Source organism: Athene noctua, chromosome 2 (genome assembly GCF_965140245.1).
Source record: "Athene noctua chromosome 2, bAthNoc1.hap1.1, whole genome shotgun sequence".
Lineage (NCBI taxonomy): Eukaryota > Metazoa > Chordata > Aves > Strigiformes > Strigidae > Athene > Athene noctua.
In genome coordinates, this window is record NC_134038.1 from 10,539,894 (window position 1) to 10,561,015 (window position 21,122).

A 21,122-nucleotide genomic window follows, 5' to 3' on the forward strand; every position below is an offset into this window, starting at 1 on the left:
CATTCCTTGCAAATCTGAAGTAGTCACATGGACTCAAACAGAATTATGACATTTACAGCCAATGCTGTAGAGAGGGGTATCGGACCCTGAACTGCAATTTATACAGGGAAAAAATTATACTAAAGAGCGTCAGGACTTCAGACATGGGAGCTTTCCCTGGAAGAAACTGGTGAGAAGAAAACCTCTACTTCCCCTTCCTAGTAGATGGCTTTTGGATTCACTAGTGATAAACATGCTTTCTGAATCTCTGTGTGGGCTTTTTGATCTCTAAACCAGGCTGTTCAAATGCTGTGCTGGTCGATAGTGAATGGGACTGCTAGCTCGCTGATCTATCAGATCACCACAGGTTTCGGAAGCCCGTGTCTCCTGTGTTCTCAGCTCCTGGCTAAAGACAGAGGTATCTAATAAAAAAAAAAAAAAAAAAGCCATTATGACAGCTGCCACTTATCCTTGCTGATTGTCCTCAGGGGAGGGGACAAAGGTGAAATGAGTAAGGGGAATGAAATAGGTTCAGCCCCCTACAGTGATGAGACACGTCTGACAGCTGGTCTGCAGTGCAGTCATCTCTGCTTAAATAAAGAACTCCAGGCTCCAAATCTATCAGGCTAGTACCTTTCCTGAGCTTTGAATATACTTACTCATTTTAAGATTTTTTTTTTTTTTTTCAGAATTAGAACTTTTAAGGTACTAAGGAAAGTCAGTGTAAACTGAAATGACTGTAGTAGGTCTCTAAAAATGTCCTTACAAGCTCCACAATTAATAGAGAGACTGTGTGGTCCAGATAATGGTTTTAAATTATCTGACCATGAGCAGTACCAATTCTAAACTAGCCAGAGTCAAGTCATTGATGCCATTGCTGAGATAATTTAAGGTAAAATAAAATTTTTGGATTAGAGTTTATGAATAGGCTGAAGGTCTTTCAGAACACCATTATTTAAGTACCCACCTACAAATCTGTTGAAAGGGATTTGATTTTCAGAAAGTGACCGTTACTCCCACCTATAGAAACTTCCCAGGGGAAATTTTATCCAGCTTGCGCTGTTTAGTATTGGAATCTTGTAAGTCTCTGACAAGGTGTACTCCTTGTTTTGACCAGAATAGATGACCTAGCTCTTTTCTATCTTGTTCTGCAGTGATTTAGTCATATAAAGCTGAAAAATAAATGGCATGTGAGTTTGCTTTCTGAAATTTTCCATGTCATTACCTTCAATAACTAGTACTGTTGAGAAATTTATATTTTCCTGAAGTTGCCTAGTAATTTCTGCAACAGCAAAAAAGTAACAAAATAGAAAAAAAAATCATCTAAATGAATAACAAGTAGAAACCATGCAGAACAATTACATGAACATTCAACAGCAGACAAGTCAAAGTAGTCCTAGAGAAGAAAAAGTGTTCTGGGGCATAACACCACTTTAAAGTCAGATGGGGCCATACTGATATTTTAGAACAAAATTAAATTGTAGGAGATGTTTTGTGCTCATTTTTCTAGTCTGTTAAAATAAAGCATTTCTTAAATGCAAAGCATTTGACGCTGTCCTCCATGACATCCTTGTCTCTAAATTTGAGAGACGTGGATTTGAGAGATGGGTAAGGAACTGGCTGGCTGGTTGCACTCAAAGAGTTCCAGTCAATTACTCCATGTGCAAGTGAAGACCAGTGATGAGTGGCATTCCTCAGGGATCGATATTGGGACCAGCACTGTTTAACATCTTTGTCAGTGACACAGACAGTGGGATCGAGTGCACCCTCAGCAAGTTTGCCAATGACACCGAGCTGTGTGGTGCAGTCAATATACTGCAGGGAAGGAATGTGCCATCCAGAGGGACCTGGACAGGTCTGAGAGGTGGGCCCATGCAAACCTCATGAAGTTCAACAAGGCCAAGCGCAAGGTTCTGCATGCAAGTTGAGGCAATCCCAAGCACAAATACAGGCTGGGTGGTGAGTGGATTGAGAGCAGCCTTGTGGAGAAGGACTTGGGGGTACTAGTGGAGGGAAGACTGACTATGAACAAGCAATGTGCGCTCACAGCCCAGAAAGCCAACTACATCCTGGGCAACATCAAGGGAAGCGTGGCCAGCAGGTCGAGGGAGGTGATTCTTCCCCTCTGCTCCACTCTTGTGAGACTCCACCGGCAGTGCTCTGTTCAGGTCTGGGCCCCCCAACATAAGAAGGACATGAACCTGCTCCAGTGGGTCCAGAGGATGCCATGAAGATTCTCAGGGGGCTGGAGCACCTCCCTTATGAGGACAGCCTGAAAGAGTTGGGGTTGTTCAGCCTGGAGAAGAGAAGGCTCCAGGAAGACCTTATAGCAGCCTCCCAGTACTTAAAGGGGGCGTTACAGGAGAGATGGGGAAGGATTCTTTATCACAGAGTGTTGCGATAGGATGAAGGATAATGGTTTTAAACTGAAAGAGGATGGAGTTAAATTAGACAGAAGGAAGAAATTCTTTTCTGTGTGAGTGGTGAGACACTGGAACAGGTTGCCCACATAGGTTGTAGTTGCCGCTTCCCTGGAAGTCCTAAAGGCCAGGTTGGACGGGGCTTTGAGCAACCTGGGCTAGTGGAAGGTGTCCCTGCCCATGGTAGAGGGGTTGGAACTGGATGATCTTTAAGGTCTCTTCCAACCCAAACCATTCTATGATTCTATGATTATTCCTGCTTGACAAACCTCATCTCCTTCTATGACAGGGTGACCTGCTTATTGGATGAGGGAGAGGCTGTGGATGTTGTCTACTTTGACTTTAGCAAGGCCTTTAACACCATTTACCACAGCATTCTCCTGGAAAAACTTGCTGCTTGAGGCTTGGATGGGCACACGCTTTGCTGGGTAAAAATCTGGCTGGATGGCCGGGCCCAAAGAGTTGTGGTGAACGGAGTTAAATCCAGCTGGCGGCTGGTCAGGAGTGGTGTCCCCCAGGGCTCGGTGTTGGGGCTGCTCCTGTTTAACATCTTTATTGATGATCAAGTGCACTATTAGTGAGTTTGTAGATGACACCAAGTTGGGCGGGAGTGTTGATCTGCTTGAGGGTAGGGAGGCTCTGCAGAGAGACCTGGACAGGCTGGAGCCATGGGCTGAGCCCAACTGGAGGAGTTTCACTAAGGGCAAATGCCGGGGGCTGCCCTTGGGCCACAACAACCCCCAGCAGCGCTACAGGCTTGGGGAGGAGTGGCTGGAGAGCTGCCAGTCAGAGAGGGACCTGGGGGGTGATTGACAGCTGGCTGAACAGGAGCCAGCAGTGTGCCCAGGGGGCCAAGAAGGCCAATGGCATCCTGGCTTGTGTCAGCAATAGCATGGCCAGCAGGGACAGGGAAGGCATCTTGCCCCTGTACTCGGCACTGGTGAGGCCGCCCCTCGATTCCTGTGTTCAGTTTTGGGCCCCTCACTACAAAAAGGCCATTGAATGACTCGAGCATGTCCAGAGAAGGGCAATAAGCATAAATGTTCATGTCAACAAGACAGGGTGGTAATAAAAATTGTTTTGTAACTCCTGCTTTTCATCATGTCTTTGTCATATGGCTGGGTTTTGCAATGAAATGTAAGTCTAATATGCTCTTCATTCAGGAGGTAAAATATCATGTGTTAGAATCCAGAGCATCTGGGTTTATTAACCATTGCTCATACTCAATATAGAATAGGGCACTGAATTTGAGACCTATAGTTCTTATTGCCTAAACTAAAAGACAGCTCAAATGACAAAGCACTGTTGGAAGACTGTTTTGTGATATAGCCTAGCAGATCTAACAGCTAGCCACTGCTGTCAAGGAACAGAGACTTGCTCTCGACAGCTCTTATCCCCACCCACTCCCATGAAAGTTAGTGGTTCTCATGTGGCCCTACATGACCTTATTCATTGCACCTATGCCGTACAGTGTAAGCATTGGCTGCATTTAGTTTCATGATTAATCATGTTACTCTTAAAGATAATTTTATACATATTTTTCTAATCATTTTATGGAGGAATACAATTTTTCATTTAGAAGATACACACATCAGCATTAACAGGTACCATGCCAAAAAAGTCAATAGGGAGAGTTGTTCCACCACTTCCCAGCATGGTGTAGGATGAGCTAAGTGATTATGAAACCAAAATTATACTGGGAAGGCATGAAAATACAAAGTGGCAGCCCTGGAATCAGTCTTCTACAGCTCAGGGACCATAGGGCAAGAAGGCTTTAAGATTGTGATGTTCTTACATAGTGAACTGGTCGATGAGAAAAGCACCTCCTTTGACACCTGGCAATAGACTGTTAATCATCACGCCCTGACATACTTTTTCAATGTGGCTTCAGGTATTTTAATCTTCAAACCATTTATCATCCAACGAAAGCAACGGACCAGTAGTATCTTGCAGTCCTTACCTTCAGCACGTGCTACATATATCGTCTTATATTGTTCTACAGAACAGTATTGAGGAAACAATTCAATAAAATGTCCTTCCTACAAAAAAAAAAAAAAAGAAAAAAAAAAGTGTGGAAAAAGCATTTTCCTTCTTGTATTACCACATATTTTATAACGCTTCTCAGTTAACAAGTAATTAGACATGATTATAAAAATTCATGACTCTCATAAACACTGGGTTATCAGTTTGGATGGGAATCTAGCTATGTTTCATAGCCAATAGCTAAACAGAAGGAGACTCCAAAATCTCCTGTGTCATCTGGCCTTGTTTCTCTTTGAGAGCAGCAGATGCCTAAATGTAACATGCAGCCGAGGATGGGATGAGTGGGAACGGTAACTGTCTGAATTAAAATAAAAGAAAGTTAATATAGCTCATAGAGCAAATTGCAGCAGTAAAAATAAAAACTAAAAGCTAATAGGTAAAAATAGCTAAAAGCTAAAAATAAAAGCTAATAGGTAACCTCATAACCTCACAAGTCTGAACTTATTAGATATTGTAGTTCCTTCCATATTTTTAATTACTTGCTATTGTCTTGATAATGTACAAGGAAGAACACCTGCAAATAGACTGTCTATTGTGCACTACGTAAGAATGAAGGAATTTCCCTTTAGAGCTGAGAGAATGAGAAGTGCTAATTCCCATTTTCTAGAGTGGCATCTACAGTAATTACCTCAATTCTGAACACTGTCAGTTTTTCAGTATAAAACAATGCCATTTTTATCTACTTCTCTTAAATGTAGCAAAAGCCCAAGTGCTCTGGAAAGTCTAAAACCAGTTCTGAACAGCCCTTTCTCATTCTATCAAGTTCAGTGCTTAAGACAATAAAGCCTTTATGATATCAATTGTAGATGTTGTTAAAGTGAAGCTTGGTGGTTCTAGTAAAATGATTCTTAAAAATCAAGACGAAAAGTGTGGAGCAGTTTCTCTAGAGTCTCTGTCACTTAAATATTTCTGGGGTATGTCCACTCCAGTTTTACAGAAGTGTCTTGGGGACAGCTATAAGCAACTTGTTCCACAATCCGAAGACAAGATACACGTAGGTTCACCCATGCAAAAGTACATGCAGAGGAGGAAGAACAAAACCTGAACTGAACTGTTGATCAAGAGGGGCTTTTTATCCCTTAGCAAGCCAGTCCTGATAAAGATGTTGAGAAAAAAAGGAAAATCCCAGGGCAATGTCCTGGTTTGAGTGAGTGACAGGGTTTTTCTGGTAGCAGGGGAGGGGGCTAGAGTGATGGCCACTGTGAGAAGCTTCTTGAAGCTCCTCCGGCTCCAAGTCAGACCCACCTTTGCACCAAGGCCAGGACAATTAGCTGTGCCTCTGCAATAACATATTTGAGGGGAACCTGGAAGGAGTTGTGGGAGTTGTGAGGAGAAGTTGGAAGGAGAACATCTGTGAGAACACCGAGGTCAGTGGAAGAAAGGAGGAGGTAGAGGAGGGAGGTGTGTCAGAGCAGAGACTCCCCTGTATCCCAGGGGGAGCTGGCAGGGCCACCCTCACCCCCCACGGAGCAGATCCCGATTTGCGGCCTGTGGGGGCCCCACGCCAGGACAGGTGACTGCACCCGAAGAAGGCCGGGACCCTGTGGGAAGAAGGCCCAGCTGTGGTAGTTTGGCGCTGGGAGGATTGAAACCCGCAGGGGTGACCCACACGGCCGTGGGAGTGACTCCTGTCGGAGTTGGCTTGTGGAGGACTGTCCCCTGTGAGAGGGGGACTGTGCGGGAGCAGGAGGGGAATGGCAGAAGTTCCAACCCTGCCCGAGGTGGAAGAAGCAGCGAGACTGACCGCACCCCCCATTCCCTGCCCCTGCGCTGCTGGTGGGAGGAGGTAGAGATATCGGGAGCAAAGCTGAGCCTGGGGAGAAGGGATGGGAGTGGGGAAGGTGTTCTCAAGATGTGGTAATGCTTCTCATAGCCCTACTCCGTCTGTTACACAGGATTGTTGTTAGAGTCTGTATTAAATTTATGTTCTTTTTTAATTCCCCTAACGAGTCTGGTTTTTGCCTGTGCTTTAAAGGATGACATCATCCCTCCCTGTCCTTATCTCAAATTTCTGGTTCTTTTCCTTCGCTCCTTCTCAGTGCTGTGGGGGAAGGGGTGAGTGAGCAGCTGCATAGTGCTCAGTTGCCCTCTGAGCTCAAACCACGACAGGCAGTATAGGCAGAGTTTCATTATTTGCCCTGCACCATCTAAGGGGAGACGGTACAGGGAGCTCCTGCAGGCAGCAGACCCTTCAGGGGTGATGCCCTCACATGACCTACAGGGAAACCTTGGGGAGTTTGACCTTCCTCTTGGCAACCTCCTGCAGGTCACATATTGCTTGTTGATGTTTGTTGCTTGTTGGTATTTTGTTGTCTTTGATCAGCCCCAGTGGAAAGGTCTCCAGTTGATTTTATTCATAAGACAGACCTTGTGCACTGTTAACTGACTACAAAACCTGTTCCAAAGGTTATTTACTCTTTAGGGACATGTCCCACTTTTCCATGAGTGTGCCTAGCTACATTTGTGTAGTTGTAAGCACCGTTGATACCCCCTGATGTCAGTATGAGGGACACAAGGGACTAGTGCATGCAGGCCATAGAGAAGTTTTTCAACAAAGAACGACTATTACAGATGCATGAAATAAGAAGTGGGCATTAGAGAAAGCATCAATGTTACAGTCTTGGGACTTTAAAGAGACTTATGTGACTCATGAAGTTAATTTGCTTTATCACTGCAGGATTTATTTCACTGTTCCTAAATTTTCCTGAAGGAGTAGATTGGGTAAGAGTCAGCTCCATATTTAGACACCTTCTAAACTAGGTGACTACATGCTCTTTACACTTCTGAGCTCCTGCTAGAGTCAGCTGAGATCTAGTCAATAAACAATGGAGCTCAGGGGGACCTGGAGTGACACCAAAGCAGTCATTTACATCTGATCTGTTGAGATTCTCTTCAGAGTCACTGGATAAAATGGAAGCTTAGGCATGTCTACATTGCAGTGACCAAAATTCAGGTGTCTGAATTCAGACCTGAATCAGTTTGTTATATTTAGTGATTTTTACTGGTCTTTTTTCTTTTACTTGGTTATTCTTTAGGATAAAGGTTCTTTTATTTACACTAAGCTTTGATTGCTCCATCTTAAAGACTAGCGCTGATTCATCCCATGAATGGTTAATAGCAGATAGACCACCAGATCTTTTATAACATCCTTTTGGTGCTACCTTCTTTCTTCTGTCTTTTTTCTTGAACAAATATATCTCTGTTCCTTTTCAAATCATTTACCACTACTGCTGCTCACTTTGAATTGTCTCCACTTAGCCAACTGCTCAACCACCAAGTTTTCAACAAAGCTGGATAATGTAGTTTCCTCACCCTAGGGTTCATGACACTTCTTTATTAGGCCTTTCTCTGAAAAAGAAAAGATTTTTTTTTTTTTCATGTCTTTCCCTCCCTTTCTGAAAATGCCTTCCAGGAGAGACTGACTAGAAAAGTGAGGACCCTCTAATCATGCACATAGTAAGTAGAGAATACTATAAAAAATTGCATTTTTCTTCTCCTCTATGATTTACTACTGCTCTTTCTCACACGACCCTCACACATTTGCACTGTTCTTCTGTGCCACAGTATCTAAATCTGTGAAATGGGAATAGTAATATTTCACTAGTTTGAAGGGGAGTTATGTGGCAAGGATCTTTATATAAAGGGAATAGTGATCTGACACTCATTCTTGGATAACTGAAAATATTTTTCACTGCTGGATTGAAGCAAAGTGATGTGAAAGGCCTGTGAATAGGGACACATCTTGGTCCATAGAACATTGCCTCAGCTGTACAAAAAGAAAACATGTACATGATCCACACTAGAATCCATCTCTCAGAGCCTAATTTGTGGAAGGGCCCTTGTTCAGCATTCCTACCACCCTGTCAGTCTGGTGTGGTGTAAGAGCAGCTTGGAACAACAAAGGACAGCTGATGCCCATAGAGGGAAGAAACTTCTGTCCTTTGAAGGTTTCAGTACCAGAGAATTGACTGGTGGCTGGAATGCCTCATAAAAAATTATATAGCACACACACTGTTATGGAGGCTCTTAAATAAACAAACCACCAAAAATTAAAAATTTATTGTCAACACAATTAACTAGCCCTTTGCAAATTACAGGTCTGAATGTCCATGAGAGGAGAACAGAACAACTTCCTTGGGTTTAACAACAATCTAAAATGCATAACAAAGAACAGCTCCTTAGGGTTTAATGACAACCCAAAACGCAGAACAAAGAACTCCTTAGGGTTTAACACAACCCAAAACGCTCTATCACTCACCTGACAAGTGAGAGCTCTCACCCTCGAGGACCTGCTCAGGGCATCATCCTGACCCAAGGCACCTTGAGGAGTTTCCTTGGGCAGCGTCCTGACCCCAGGGGAGAGCCCTCGACCGCAGCTGCTGCTCCAGGGGATGAACTCAACATTGCTCCCCCAGGGGACTCCATTGATACCCAGGCCCAATCAGACCTGTAGTCAATAGCAGCTCCCATTGCCCAAAGGCCCCAACTACTGTGAAGCCTCGAGAGCAAAGGCAGCCAGGAGTTGCTGCACTTTAGCAGCCAAGAAGCCATATTTTCATTGGGCGGGAGCACCTGCCACGCACACACTCACACACGCACACTTATATGTTATTTTTCTTGTAGTGTTCCTCCATAGCATGACATACTTAATACAGAATAGTGACATGAGCTGTATATGCACTTTCAGTTTTGATCCTGACAAGAGCTCTTCATGTGCTACTGTATTGATAGTGGAGGACTGCAGCAGAGACATACTAATTAACCTCTGTTTTTATGGGTCATTGCCATGTCTAATGTGCAGATAAGAACTTTTAGCTTACCTTCATGAGTAGCATGAAGGTGAAGATATCATATGTGCTGGGCACATTTTTCTTGTCTTAGTGAACATGTGCCAGTTGAACTCTGTTTTATTCTAAATATTCTGTAATAAATGCTCTAGATATCTTCTTAAGTGAACACAAACAAGGAATGTAAGCTTTTCCTGTTGTGAAAAAGTACATTCTCCATTTTAGCCATACGTCTATGAAGAAACAGCTTCTTTTTATGTTCTTATTACAGATTTCATAAGCAGTTCAATAATAATCAGGATTTCTGTTTGCTTTCTGTCTTTTATCTTATTTTCTTTTGAATTGTATTCCTATTAGTTTTCCTACAGGGATAAGGTAGGAAATAACCTATTTCTTTTTATAGTGAAAAGATTTTGTGCCATTGTGAAAATATCTTCACAGGAACTTACCACTTTAATCACATGGCTCCATGAAACACTGATCTGATTTATTCAAAGGGTGGATATATTATATAGTCATATCAAGCAATGTATCTTAATGCTGAAGGAATAAGAGAATATATAACCTAAGTGCCTTCTGTTATAGGAGAGTGAAGGACACAAAATATCAGAAATGTTTCTGGTTTCTGGAATATCAATCAGTAACTCTTCCTAAACATTCCATCTTAAGATGCCATAGGACATTTGCTTGAGAGTGGAGCCACCTTAGAGCTAGACATTCCTGTGAAAACCTGGGTTTGCATGGGTGTAAGGGGGACCTCCTGAGGGATGGATTTTCTTCTTGCTATTATCAGAAACAACACAACAGAAGAAGAGTGGAGAATTCCCAGGTAGGAAGGGTGAAAGAAAGTCAAGCCAATGTAGATGTGCTAAAATTAGTACCACCTTGTATGAGGAAATGGAATGTCTGAGCTGGGCTTTTTACCAGAATAAAGGATGAGCTCACTGCATGATTGCTCACTGCCTGCTCTATATCAGGTATCACTGCCTTGGATATTTTTTTTCTCTCCCTCTTGAAGGCATCTCTTGATTTAGTAAAGGTTTGTAAAACAGGTGGATTAAAATTAGTAGAGTCTCTGTTCTCTCATCTTTCACATTACCATGTTATGCAGGCAGAAGCCCAGGAGAAAGTTGCCATCTCTGAGTGGAGCATTACACACCTCCACTCCAGAGAAGGCTATTAGCAGCATGTGTTTCACCTTCTTAAGTAAACATACGGTTCACCTCAGCTGGGGCTGCCATTTAGACAAATGAAGGTGGTTTTCCACAATGTGTTTTCATTGTAGCAGAGGATTGTTTACCGACTACTGACTAAGACTGCACAGAGTGGGAATTCTTAATGATCTTCACTGTAGAAGTTGTAATTTAGAAACAATACTGCCTCCTACAAATTGCTGGAGAGGGGTTCCTTCATTTTTTCAGATGTTTCATTTATGGCTACATTTCATACACAACATCTAATCCTGCTGGCATCAGAAACACCATTTTCATGACTGTTCTGCCTTCTCTCATTCCACCTATCATTCCTCTTTGCTTTGTCTGGTTCTCTCTGAGCAACTTTTTCCCTTCAAGAAGGGACATACCCCACAAGATATAAAATAAACTAACATTCCTAATATCAAGTTGCCCCACAACAGCCTCAACATCAGTGTCTCCGGCAGTAGTCAGAAAGTGTATATAACATGTTTAATCTTCCACAAAAAAACTCATAGTACAGAGAGGAACTGAAGCCAGGACTCCTGAGTGCTTTGTACTTTGGTACTTGTGAAAAGTTGCCCAGTCTTCATCCTTAAATATCATCTCACTGGAGTGTGTTAAAACATGGGGGCAAGCAACTGCAGCCAGAAAGGAAGCGAAGTAGTGCAAAGCTAAATGCCAAGATACCATTATGGTGACAGGAGAATCTGAAAGCTCAGAATCAAAACCCTTCGCTTTTGTGAGATTTAGGATTTCCATGTCAAGAAGCACCGTATCACCTGTGGAGTGTATTTTCACTTGTATAGTACTCAGTAGGGATGGTGGTCTTCTTAGAGCTGGTACAAGAAATAACTAGATTCTTCTAAATCAACTTAAAATTGCCTTTTATCCTCGGCTATGTCTTCAGCCCAAGTTAAGGCAATAGGAATCAAAGAAGATGGCCATTGCCAAGAAATGATGGCAAGAATTAATTTTTTCACCTGACTGGCTAGAACAGGACACAAAACAAAACCAGGCTGACTTAGCTGACCAAAAAAAATCAGAAATTAATGTTAAGATTTGGATCAAACCTGCCTAGAGATGGTCACAAACAAACACTTCTATTTACCATGTTTGTGATAACACAGCTTCATACTAGTAATTAGATTTTACGAGATGGGCTCTGTCCTACACCAGGGCTCCTCTGGAATTAATCTTATGTCTTACTTCACATCTCCTTTCCGATTAAGAATTTCTTGACAATAGTGGTAATGAAGAGTTTGTTTCCTTACAGTTTAAAAGCCTGAGTAAGACTTAGCTCTAAAGAGCTGCAACCTATTAGAATTTCTGAACATCTTAAAACTGATGAGGTTGTTTTCAGGACTCATGCTTTTTCTCATCAAATATTTAGATAACATGATTTTTAATTACTTATTTTGTTGCATACTGACATTTTCAGTAAAGAGATTTTGAAAACTGCACAATTTCTTTTCTGAAACAGATTTATTGATAACTTTTACCTCCTGTTTCCGGTCTGGGTTTAACACTGGTCTCAATTCCCAAACTTGTGAAGGGTCTTTCTTTAAGTGTGTGGGTGGGGTGGAGTGGGATGGGGAAAGGGTTTATGGAAATAGCTTCCTTTTCTAAGTATGAAAGGGAAGAGTTGGTCTGGAAACCACATCCACCCCGTATATGGTTTGGTACTATATAAGTGCTTTCTCCACAGTAGTGTCACTTAGCTGCTTTGGAAATACAGGAATAGATTCACACTGCACTGTATTTCCTCTCTGGGCATTGACTTAGAGGACTTTCTTCATCATTGTCTTCCACCTCTTTACAGTCTCCATATGTGCCTGATGTGGAAGTTCACATCTGGCTCTTCCTAGACTTATCCTATTCCCCAAAATGTTATCTGAAATTGGGTGATAACTAGCTTACAGAACTGATATTCTCTTCTTTAATTCAATAAAATTTCACTCTTTGCAATCCTGTAGAGCAAAAGATTATTTAATATTTTGGAGTCCGTTCAGTGAAAAACTGCTAGCTTTGCCTGAATGATTTAGAGTGATATAGTCCAATACTGGAGAAATCTGGTTAGTCTAGAAAAGAAAGACTGAGGTCAGGAGGACACAGTAACAGTATTTCAGTACAGAAAGGTTATTACAGAGAAGACAGCAATCAGTGATTATCCATACCTTTGAAAGAATACAAAGAAAGCTTAATTTTTAGAGAAACCGATTTGAGTGGGATACCTGCAAAATCTTTCAAAGCTGTCAAACTGATGAGCTTCTGAAATAGGGACATTGTAAAATCTCTTGGGGGGTGATCTAGGGCTTTCATGAAAGAATTGAATAATCTTCCAAGGGCTTGCCTTACCCTACTTAAATGTGGTTAGTTGTTATGACAGGTGTTGGAAAACAACACTTTTGTGTATGTGTGTGCATGTACTTATACACTAATACTATATGTATATGTACATTAATATGCTCTGATGTACTGTATATACACACTAATAATAAGCTAATATACACTGATTGTTAATATACATTAATAATATACAATAATAAACACGTGCATATATATAATTATGTCACTTCAACGTCTCAATAGTTTACTCTTCCTGTGTGTTTCTGAGACACAGACAAAGCTCATTAGAAATGCTAAATATGTTCTCCAGTCTTTCTAGTAGAGAGGGCCAGTTTGAATGGCTTTATATAAATTCATTTGCATTCTTCATTACCTAAATCAGTCAGTCAAGAGACATGCTAGCCCTGAGTCCTGGATGCACAATCTGCAAATGCCAGCTCAGGGAGCTCATGTAGCTTCCTCCAGTAACAGAGCACATGGCTAGACCTATTGCACATGAGCAGAACAGTCAGCCCTTCTCAGAACTGTGTAGCACATCTACATGCGTGAAAAGAGCTAAGGGATTCAATTTACAATTATAACTAAAGAACTGATTTTCATAATTGTGGTCTAGAACCAGAGACATGTGTATGTGCTCACACAGTAAGACTTACATCCCCAGTTCTCTGTGTGATCCAACAACTTCTTGACTAGTCATCTGTATAGATGAGAAAACAGACTGGTTGGACACAATGGACTAACCTGAAACCACCCTGAAAGAAGATTGACCGAAACTTCAGAATTAAACGTTGATGGACTCTTACAGGAGCTTGGAAATTTGGGCAGTTCTAGAAATTTCCAGTAAATCCTTCTTTGTCTAGTCCCATTTATATGTTTAAGTAAGTGTCTTAATTAATATTTTTGGTGGAAGGTCCCATCCAGGACCTTTTCTAGATGATTCCTAATCTTGAAGTGATTAAATTGTGCATAGATAAGACGTTTGTAAATGCCCAGTAGAAACTGTCCTTGAAGAAATGGTCTATGGAACCAGTTTTTTGTAGGTAGTTTAGATATTTAAGAAATGTTTACTATGTGGTTAAAATATACCAAGACCTAGCTGAAGATACTGGCATGAGGACCCTTGCAATGGAGACTCCTGCCCCCACAAGCAACCAACTGTCCGTTTTGGGAGATTTGAGACTCTGTGAGCATCACCCCATGCAAACATCCCAATAAATTAGTTTATTCTTTCTTGACAGGCACTCTGCCATGAATGTCAATAAAATGAATGAGTGAAAGCCTATCTGTTCCCTTAGGGTCCAAAAGATGGCCAGGAGCAGGCTGTCATCTGCAGAAAAACCCACTCCCCACTCCCACATGCTTTTGGGTGTGGGAGAAGGCTAATATATGTTCCACGAACTGTTTTGATGGCTGCTATTGTACAGCCCTTACATGTGGCGTACATTGATGTGAATAGATGTCAATACATTATGGGACAGGGCGGTTGTACAAGACCTTTGGGAAAAAGAATGGTCAGCTCTGTTTCAGCAGAACAGCTCAGCCCACAATCTGTCCTGGGGGGGATCTTCAAAAAAGTGATAAAGAGGGCCACAGGCCAAATGAATCACCCTGGAAACCTGCTTCACTGATACATATAAGCTTATTTTTGAGACTATGTGTAGAGTTTTCCAGGAACTTTGAAACCCAGTCCCACTTATCAAAATCATATAAACACTTCAATGCCACAGACTGTTGAGAAGACTCTGAGATTCCCAAGTCACTTTAAAACTTAGTTCCTGTTAACTACTGTAACCCTGTTAACACAAATTAGTCTATGGCTAAATCTGTCCTGTAAAACATTTATTAGGTGTGAATTAGTTTATATTATCTCTGTCTTTAATCTCTGACAATACAACTAAGCTTTCTCTAAATGCTGTCCTTTTCACTAAGTGGAGTCAGGTTTTTCTCATATTTTTTGCTTTATTTATTCTCCAGCTTTATTATTAATGATACAGTTTATGAATGTTAAACACACAGTCTGTAGGTTCTAGTAAATAAGCAACAATAAACTTTTGACCCTACTTGCTGCTGAGGACTTTCAAATTCCTCTGACCTGTATCTGGTAATCAAGCTACCGCTGCCTGAAGTGTAGTGCTTGATATGTTTGTAAGTGATGTTTAGTGAGAAGTTTGTAACGGAGATCATAAGTAGGATGGTTCTTTAAAATAATCATCAAGTCATCTTAAAACATTAAAGGGAAGAATGTCTAGGAAGGGAAGGAGAGAAAAGTGTCCATAATCACTTGGTAATGTGAACTACCACAAATGGTCTGAGCTACAACTTTTAGTGGGCAGGGTCCCATCTTCTGTTTCCAGTTATCCAGTTCTTTAAATAAGTCAGAGCTCGATCAGTTTTATGTGAAGTACTAATACAAACTGACGATGACTTTGGTTTCCTCTTTGTTTCCACCAGGAACGGCTGGTGCTATCTGTCTTACCACGGTTTGTAGTCCTGGAAATGATAAATGATATGACCAACGTAGAAGATGAACATTTGCAACACCAGTTTCATAAGATCTACATTCATCGTTATGAGAATGTCAGGTGGGTGGAGGACCCTCTCTTTAATGTTTAAGGTCTAAGTGTCTCTTGTTTGAGAGTTTCCTTTCTGTTGCTTTATTCGTTTGTTAATTAGAAAATTAGTGTACACTTGTTTAATCCCCGAGCAGAGAAGTACTTTGGTGCTTTCTTTTACTCATCAGGATGGCTGGATGCATTTGCCATGGCAAGACCCATTTGAACTGAGCACTAGGCCTGGACCACTTGTGTATTTTTTCACTCTAATTAAGGGTTTCACAGAAAGGGGAGACCTGTCTGCACATGAACACATATTCTGCCACAATCTTCTGGCTGACCCCACACACTGAGAAATGAGATGGAGACTTGTAAGATGCTCTCAATGTCATGTGACATGTCATGTGGAGCCTCTGTTCAGTAGCTATTTTCATTCATTCTTATTATAATTTTCTTAATTTCATTTCCCTTTTTGATTCCCCTCTCTAAATTTTGTCTCTCCTGAAATTAGTTACAAGGAAGGTGATAGTTATCCTATGAGATGCTACTCGAGATAGTAAGTTCTAATTGTACATTTACACCAGAATGGTCAGCTTCCACTCCATGATGTTACCAAAGCTCTGATTTTATTGTGGTTCCCAACCATCAGATATTTAGCTAAACCAGTAACATCACTGGCCATCACTGAAGGAAGTGAAAAATAAGCATCCTTGGATATGGTGGGAGTTTGCTAGAAAAACATGTATTTTGCCTTTTGATGAAACCCAAATATAACTTTATTTGAACGAGATATAGACATAACTGGAACTTTTGCAAAAGAGTAAATATCTGCTGCTTCTGTGGCTGTGCAGTAGCTCAGACATTTTATTAAATTTGGAGGAAAGTATCAAGGACCCTTACAAAAGGTATGAACGGCACTAGACTAAAGTGTCTTCTATTACCCTTTTTCATTCTCAGAGTAAGTCTTGCTGTAGAAGAATCAAAGTCGGGAGAAGATGGACCTTCTCTTTGAATGGAAAACAGTCCTAGTCAGGGGTGAAAAACTGAAACATAATTTATGCTTGAAAGAGATTTAAAATGAAGATTTAGAGTAGAAATACTGGTTGATTCCTGAGCATGCTGGCAGGGACTAGGTCTTTTCAAAGTTGGGTTTCACCTTATTTTTTCCTAAATGTTTAGCACAGAACACTACCTAAACCAATTGCTAAAATTAATATCCAGTTAAGAGTTTTTTTGTGGATTTGATAATGAAAATTGTAAAAATTATCAGTTTAGGTTACTAGTAATATTCATTCCTCTTTGGGTAGTTTGGTACTTTATCTTTTTTTTTTTTTTTTTTCTCACTAGTAAAAATCTTACCCAGTTTGTGAGCCTCTTATTTAAATCTCACCCAAACCCTTACCAGCCCATATATTGGATGATTAGTTGAATTATCATTCGTCATATTTTATTGTCGACCTGATCATTACTATATTTATTGGTTACCTTGGTATTCTCAGACACTGTCAAATTGTGATCTTATTCAGCACAAATGAAAGATCTTCAGCTACTTAGATTGTAACACAAGTTATTAGTTGACTTTGAAGTGCTAACGAGGTTCATTTGGGTTATTTCCAGTCTATGCCAGCTTGATATGTGTCTTTTGAAAATTACTATTAAAGTAGACAATTGTCCCTATCCAATGTTGGGGGAGGTTTCAGTATGATCCCAAGAGCAAGATTAGGTCAAATGCTGTACACCCAAACCAGTTTTTATTATTAAAAGTGAAGTGGCAGCAATAGCACAGAATGGAAGGAAAAGACAGAAATCAAAAAAACATCTGGAATAGAGTCACAAGAACAGTCACCACCATGGATCCAGCAGTGTCCTGTTGGTCCTCAGTCTTCTGTTCTTCAGTGGTGGGTGCACACACAACAAAGTTCTCTGTTGCCTTTTAAGCTCATCAGCTGATTTGCATACTAGACAAAGAGAGGCAGGTATTCCACAAACTCATTTCCATGAGAAATGGGGAAAAGGTGAAGCATGGGTTCTGTGCATACATTGAGGGAGAATGGAGTGCACCACCCATTGTTCAATTGAATCAGTGGTCACGCTCACCTGGCCCACCTTTGGTTTTGCATCAGTTCCCACAGATCTGCCGACTTCATTCTTCTTGAATCACAGAATCATCTAGGTTGGAAAAGACCTTGAAGATCATCCAGTCCAACCATTAACCTCACACTGACAGTTCCCAACTACACCAGATCCCTCAGCTTTATGTCAACCTGACTCTTAAACACCTCCAGGGATGGGGACTCCACCACCTCCATGGGCAGCCCATTCCAACACCTAACAACCCCTTCTGTAAAGAAATGCTTCCTAATATCTAGTCTAAACCTTTCCTGGCACAATTTAAGGCCATTACCTCTTGTCCTATCGTTTACCACTTGGTTAAAGAGGTCATCTCCAGGAATTGGTTGGGTGGTCACACTCAAAGAGTTCCAGTCAATGATTTGATGTGCAAGTGAAGACCAGTGATGAGTGGCGTTCCTCAGGGAACAGTATTGGGACCAGTGCTTTTTAACATTTTTGTTTGTGAAATGTACAGAGGATTTCAGTGCACCCTCAGCAATTTTGCCAGACACCGAGCTGTGTGGTGCAGTCGATATACAGGAGGGAAAGGATGTGTCATCCAGAGGGACCTTGACAGGCTTGAGAGGTGGGCCCATGCAAACCTCATGAAGTTCAACAAGGTCAAGTGCAAGGTCCTGCACATTGGTCAGGGCAATCCCAAGCACAAATACAGGCTGGATGATGGGTGGATTGAGAGCAGTCCTGCAGAGAAGGACTTAAGGGTAATGGTGGATGAAAACCTGGATATGAACCAGCAATATGCACTCATAACCCAGAAAGTCAACCATATCCTGGGCTGCATCAAGAGAAGTGTGACCAGCAGGTCAAGGGAGGTGCTTCTCCCCCTGTGCTCTGCTCTCATGAGACCTCAGCTGGAATACTGTTTTCATCTCTGGGACCCCCAGTGTAAGAAGGACAGGAACCTGCTCAAGTGGCTCCAGAGGAGGGGCATGAGGATGGTTAGGGGACTGGAGCACCTCCCCTGGGATGGCAGGCTGAGAGGATTGTTGTTGTTCAGCCTGGAGAAGAGAAGGCTCCAGGGAGACCTTATAGCAGCCTTGCTATAAAGGGGCTACAGGAAAGATAACAAGAGATATTTTGTTAGGAAGTGGAGGGGTAAGATGAAAGGTAATGGTTTTAAACTGAAAGAGGGTAGATTTAGTTGGGTATTAGGAAGAAATTCTTCACTGTGAAGGTGGTGAGGCACTGGCACAGGTTGCCCAGAGAAGCTGTGGCTGCCCCCTCCCTGGCAGTGTTCAAGGCCAGGTTGGACAGGGCTTTGGGCAACCTGGGCTAGTGGAAGGTGTCCCTGCCCATGGCAGGGGTTGGAACTAGATGAGCTTTAAGGTCCATTCCACGGTAAAAAACAGCTATATATAAACATACCTTCAAAGAACACTGTCAGACACTAATAGACAACTGGGTTCCAAGTCTATCTGTTCATACATCCCTCTATATTTTGGGCGCACCATATTTAGTCTTCTCACTGATAAACAGGGACAACTGTGTTTATTAAGGCTTTACTATATCTTCCTGAATGCTTTGAAAATCCAAAATTGCATAACACATTTTTTGCAAGACCCTTTCTCATACTTGGTACTATTTCTTTAGTCCCTTCAATATTTACATTCAGTACCCCAGAATCTCTGCAAGTCTAGTGGACAGGTAGCAAGACTTTAAAATGTTCCTTCACTAGTAAATTACTAGAAGATCTTTGTTACTTAGGACATTCTGTTATCAAAGGAGATAGGCTGCAACATTAATATCTCTTCTTTTTTTAGTATTCTTTTTGCAGATGTTAAAGGATTCACCAACCTCTCAACAACTCTATCAGCCCAGGAGTTGGTCCGAATGCTGAATGAACTCTTTGCCAGATTTGATCGACTAGCACATGTAAGTTAAACACAGTTTATTTGCAAAAAGATATGAAGCCAACTCTGTATTTGGGAGTTTTGAGAAATACCCTGATCACATTGAACAATATGCATCCAGATGTTCCCAACTGGGATTTTATATAGCCATTGAGGTTGGAAGACACTGACAGGTTTTATCAGAAAGGATGGGTTCTGATAGCATGTGAGAGCTCAAAGAGTCATCAGAACTTTGTGCTTCTGTAGTGTTAGACCAAGAATGGTATGAAAGCAGATCACCTACCACAGTTTCTAAGGAAGTTTAATAGTTCTGGTCCTTGCTGGAAAATTATTTTTTTTAAAGACCATAACTTTATTTTGACTTTTCTTCTAAAAACTAAGGAAAGTTAAACAACCTGTTCATTTAAAGGTCATTTAATCACCCACCACAGCCATTTTAATGGTTAGTTACTAGCAAGTTTTGCAACCTTTAAGTTGGATTTTATCTAATGCAACAATTAAAGTAATTAAACACAGTAGAAAAAAAAATTATGATAGGCAAATTAGTTGTTATTTAATGAGTACTGATTAGAAAAAAAAGCAAATCACAGAAATACAATCAGAAAACATGCTCAGTTTTGCTAGACTTACATATTATTTTTCCTTTCCTTTCCTTTCCTTTCCTTTCCTTTCCTTTCCTTTCCTTTCCTTTCCTTTCCTTTCCTTTCCTTTCCTTTCCTTTCCTTTCCTTTCCTTTCCTTTCCTTTCCTTTCCTTTCCTTTCCTTTCCTTTCCTTTCCTTTCCTTTCCTTTCCTTTCCTTTCCTTTCCTTTCCTTTCCTTTCCTTTCCTTTCTTTTCTAACTATCTTTAAGGGTCACCATCTGAGCTAGATAATAAGGCTGCTAGTGTAGGCAATGAAGTATATTTAATGGAATTTAGATTATAAATTATCCAATCAAATATAAGCACGTACTATGGGAAAACATGAATTATATTCTGAATATATTTGACCTGCTCTCTAGATATGCTCTCTATTTACTATAAAGGTATCCAAGTGTGACTTTCTTTGATATACACCCTCACTGATTTTTATATATTTCTGGCTCAGGGGTTTGGGGTATTTGTGCACACATTGCACAGTTATCAGTAAGACTCTTGGTGTAGTCTCTTAGATTGCAAATTAAAGTCCAGAAAGGCAAGACTTCTATAATTATTCAAATCTCTTTTGGGTCAGCTATTTTTATCTCAAATAGCAACGTGTTTTCTCATGTACAGAGTGATGCCATAACCCATTGCCTGGACACTGGTAAATTGGAAAATGTAATCTACAACATTTGTTTTGCAAACAAAAAAGCCTCATCATTCTGATTTACATTAAAAATCAAGCAGGGTAAAAGAAATTACCTCAGTCTTGTCTTTTAGAAAGCTGATAGGAGTAATGTCTGCTTCTGTATGGCTTGACAAAAATAGCTACCCCAACTGAAGAAACATATTGTAAACCAAAGTAAATGTATGTATGTCACATAAGTATTTTAGGGAAAACATGTACGTCATATGACTTATTGTCTTTCTTTTAATTTCAATTTTGCCTAGCATTCCTCGTTGAAAAAATTCTTCCTTCATGATCGTTAACCATATTTTCTAATAATTCCATAAATTATACTTAACCAACAGAGACTTTGTATAGAAGGACTAGATTCAATAAAGGAGTTAAAGCAAGAAAGGCATTTACATCTAAAAGTGTGATCCAAAGAATCCTCCCTCACTTGCCATTTAACCCTGAAGGCACTCTGCTTGGTTTTAACATTTTATAGGAACTGAAAATTTTGCTTCTTTA

General features: G+C 40.9%; 1 protein-coding gene across 2 annotated transcripts in view; it reads left to right on the forward strand.

Annotated features, from left to right (window-relative positions):
- Window positions 1-21,122, forward strand: part of ADCY8 (adenylate cyclase 8) — a 134,292-nt gene that overhangs the window by 38,025 nt on the left and 75,145 nt on the right. For both annotated transcript variants that reach the window (XM_074898423.1, XM_074898425.1), the window contains exons 3-4: window positions 15,223-15,353; window positions 19,217-19,328. In XM_074898423.1, coding sequence (XP_074754524.1) covers window positions 15,223-15,353; window positions 19,217-19,328 — 243 coding nt within the window. The remainder of the gene's footprint in view (window positions 1-15,222; window positions 15,354-19,216; window positions 19,329-21,122) is intronic.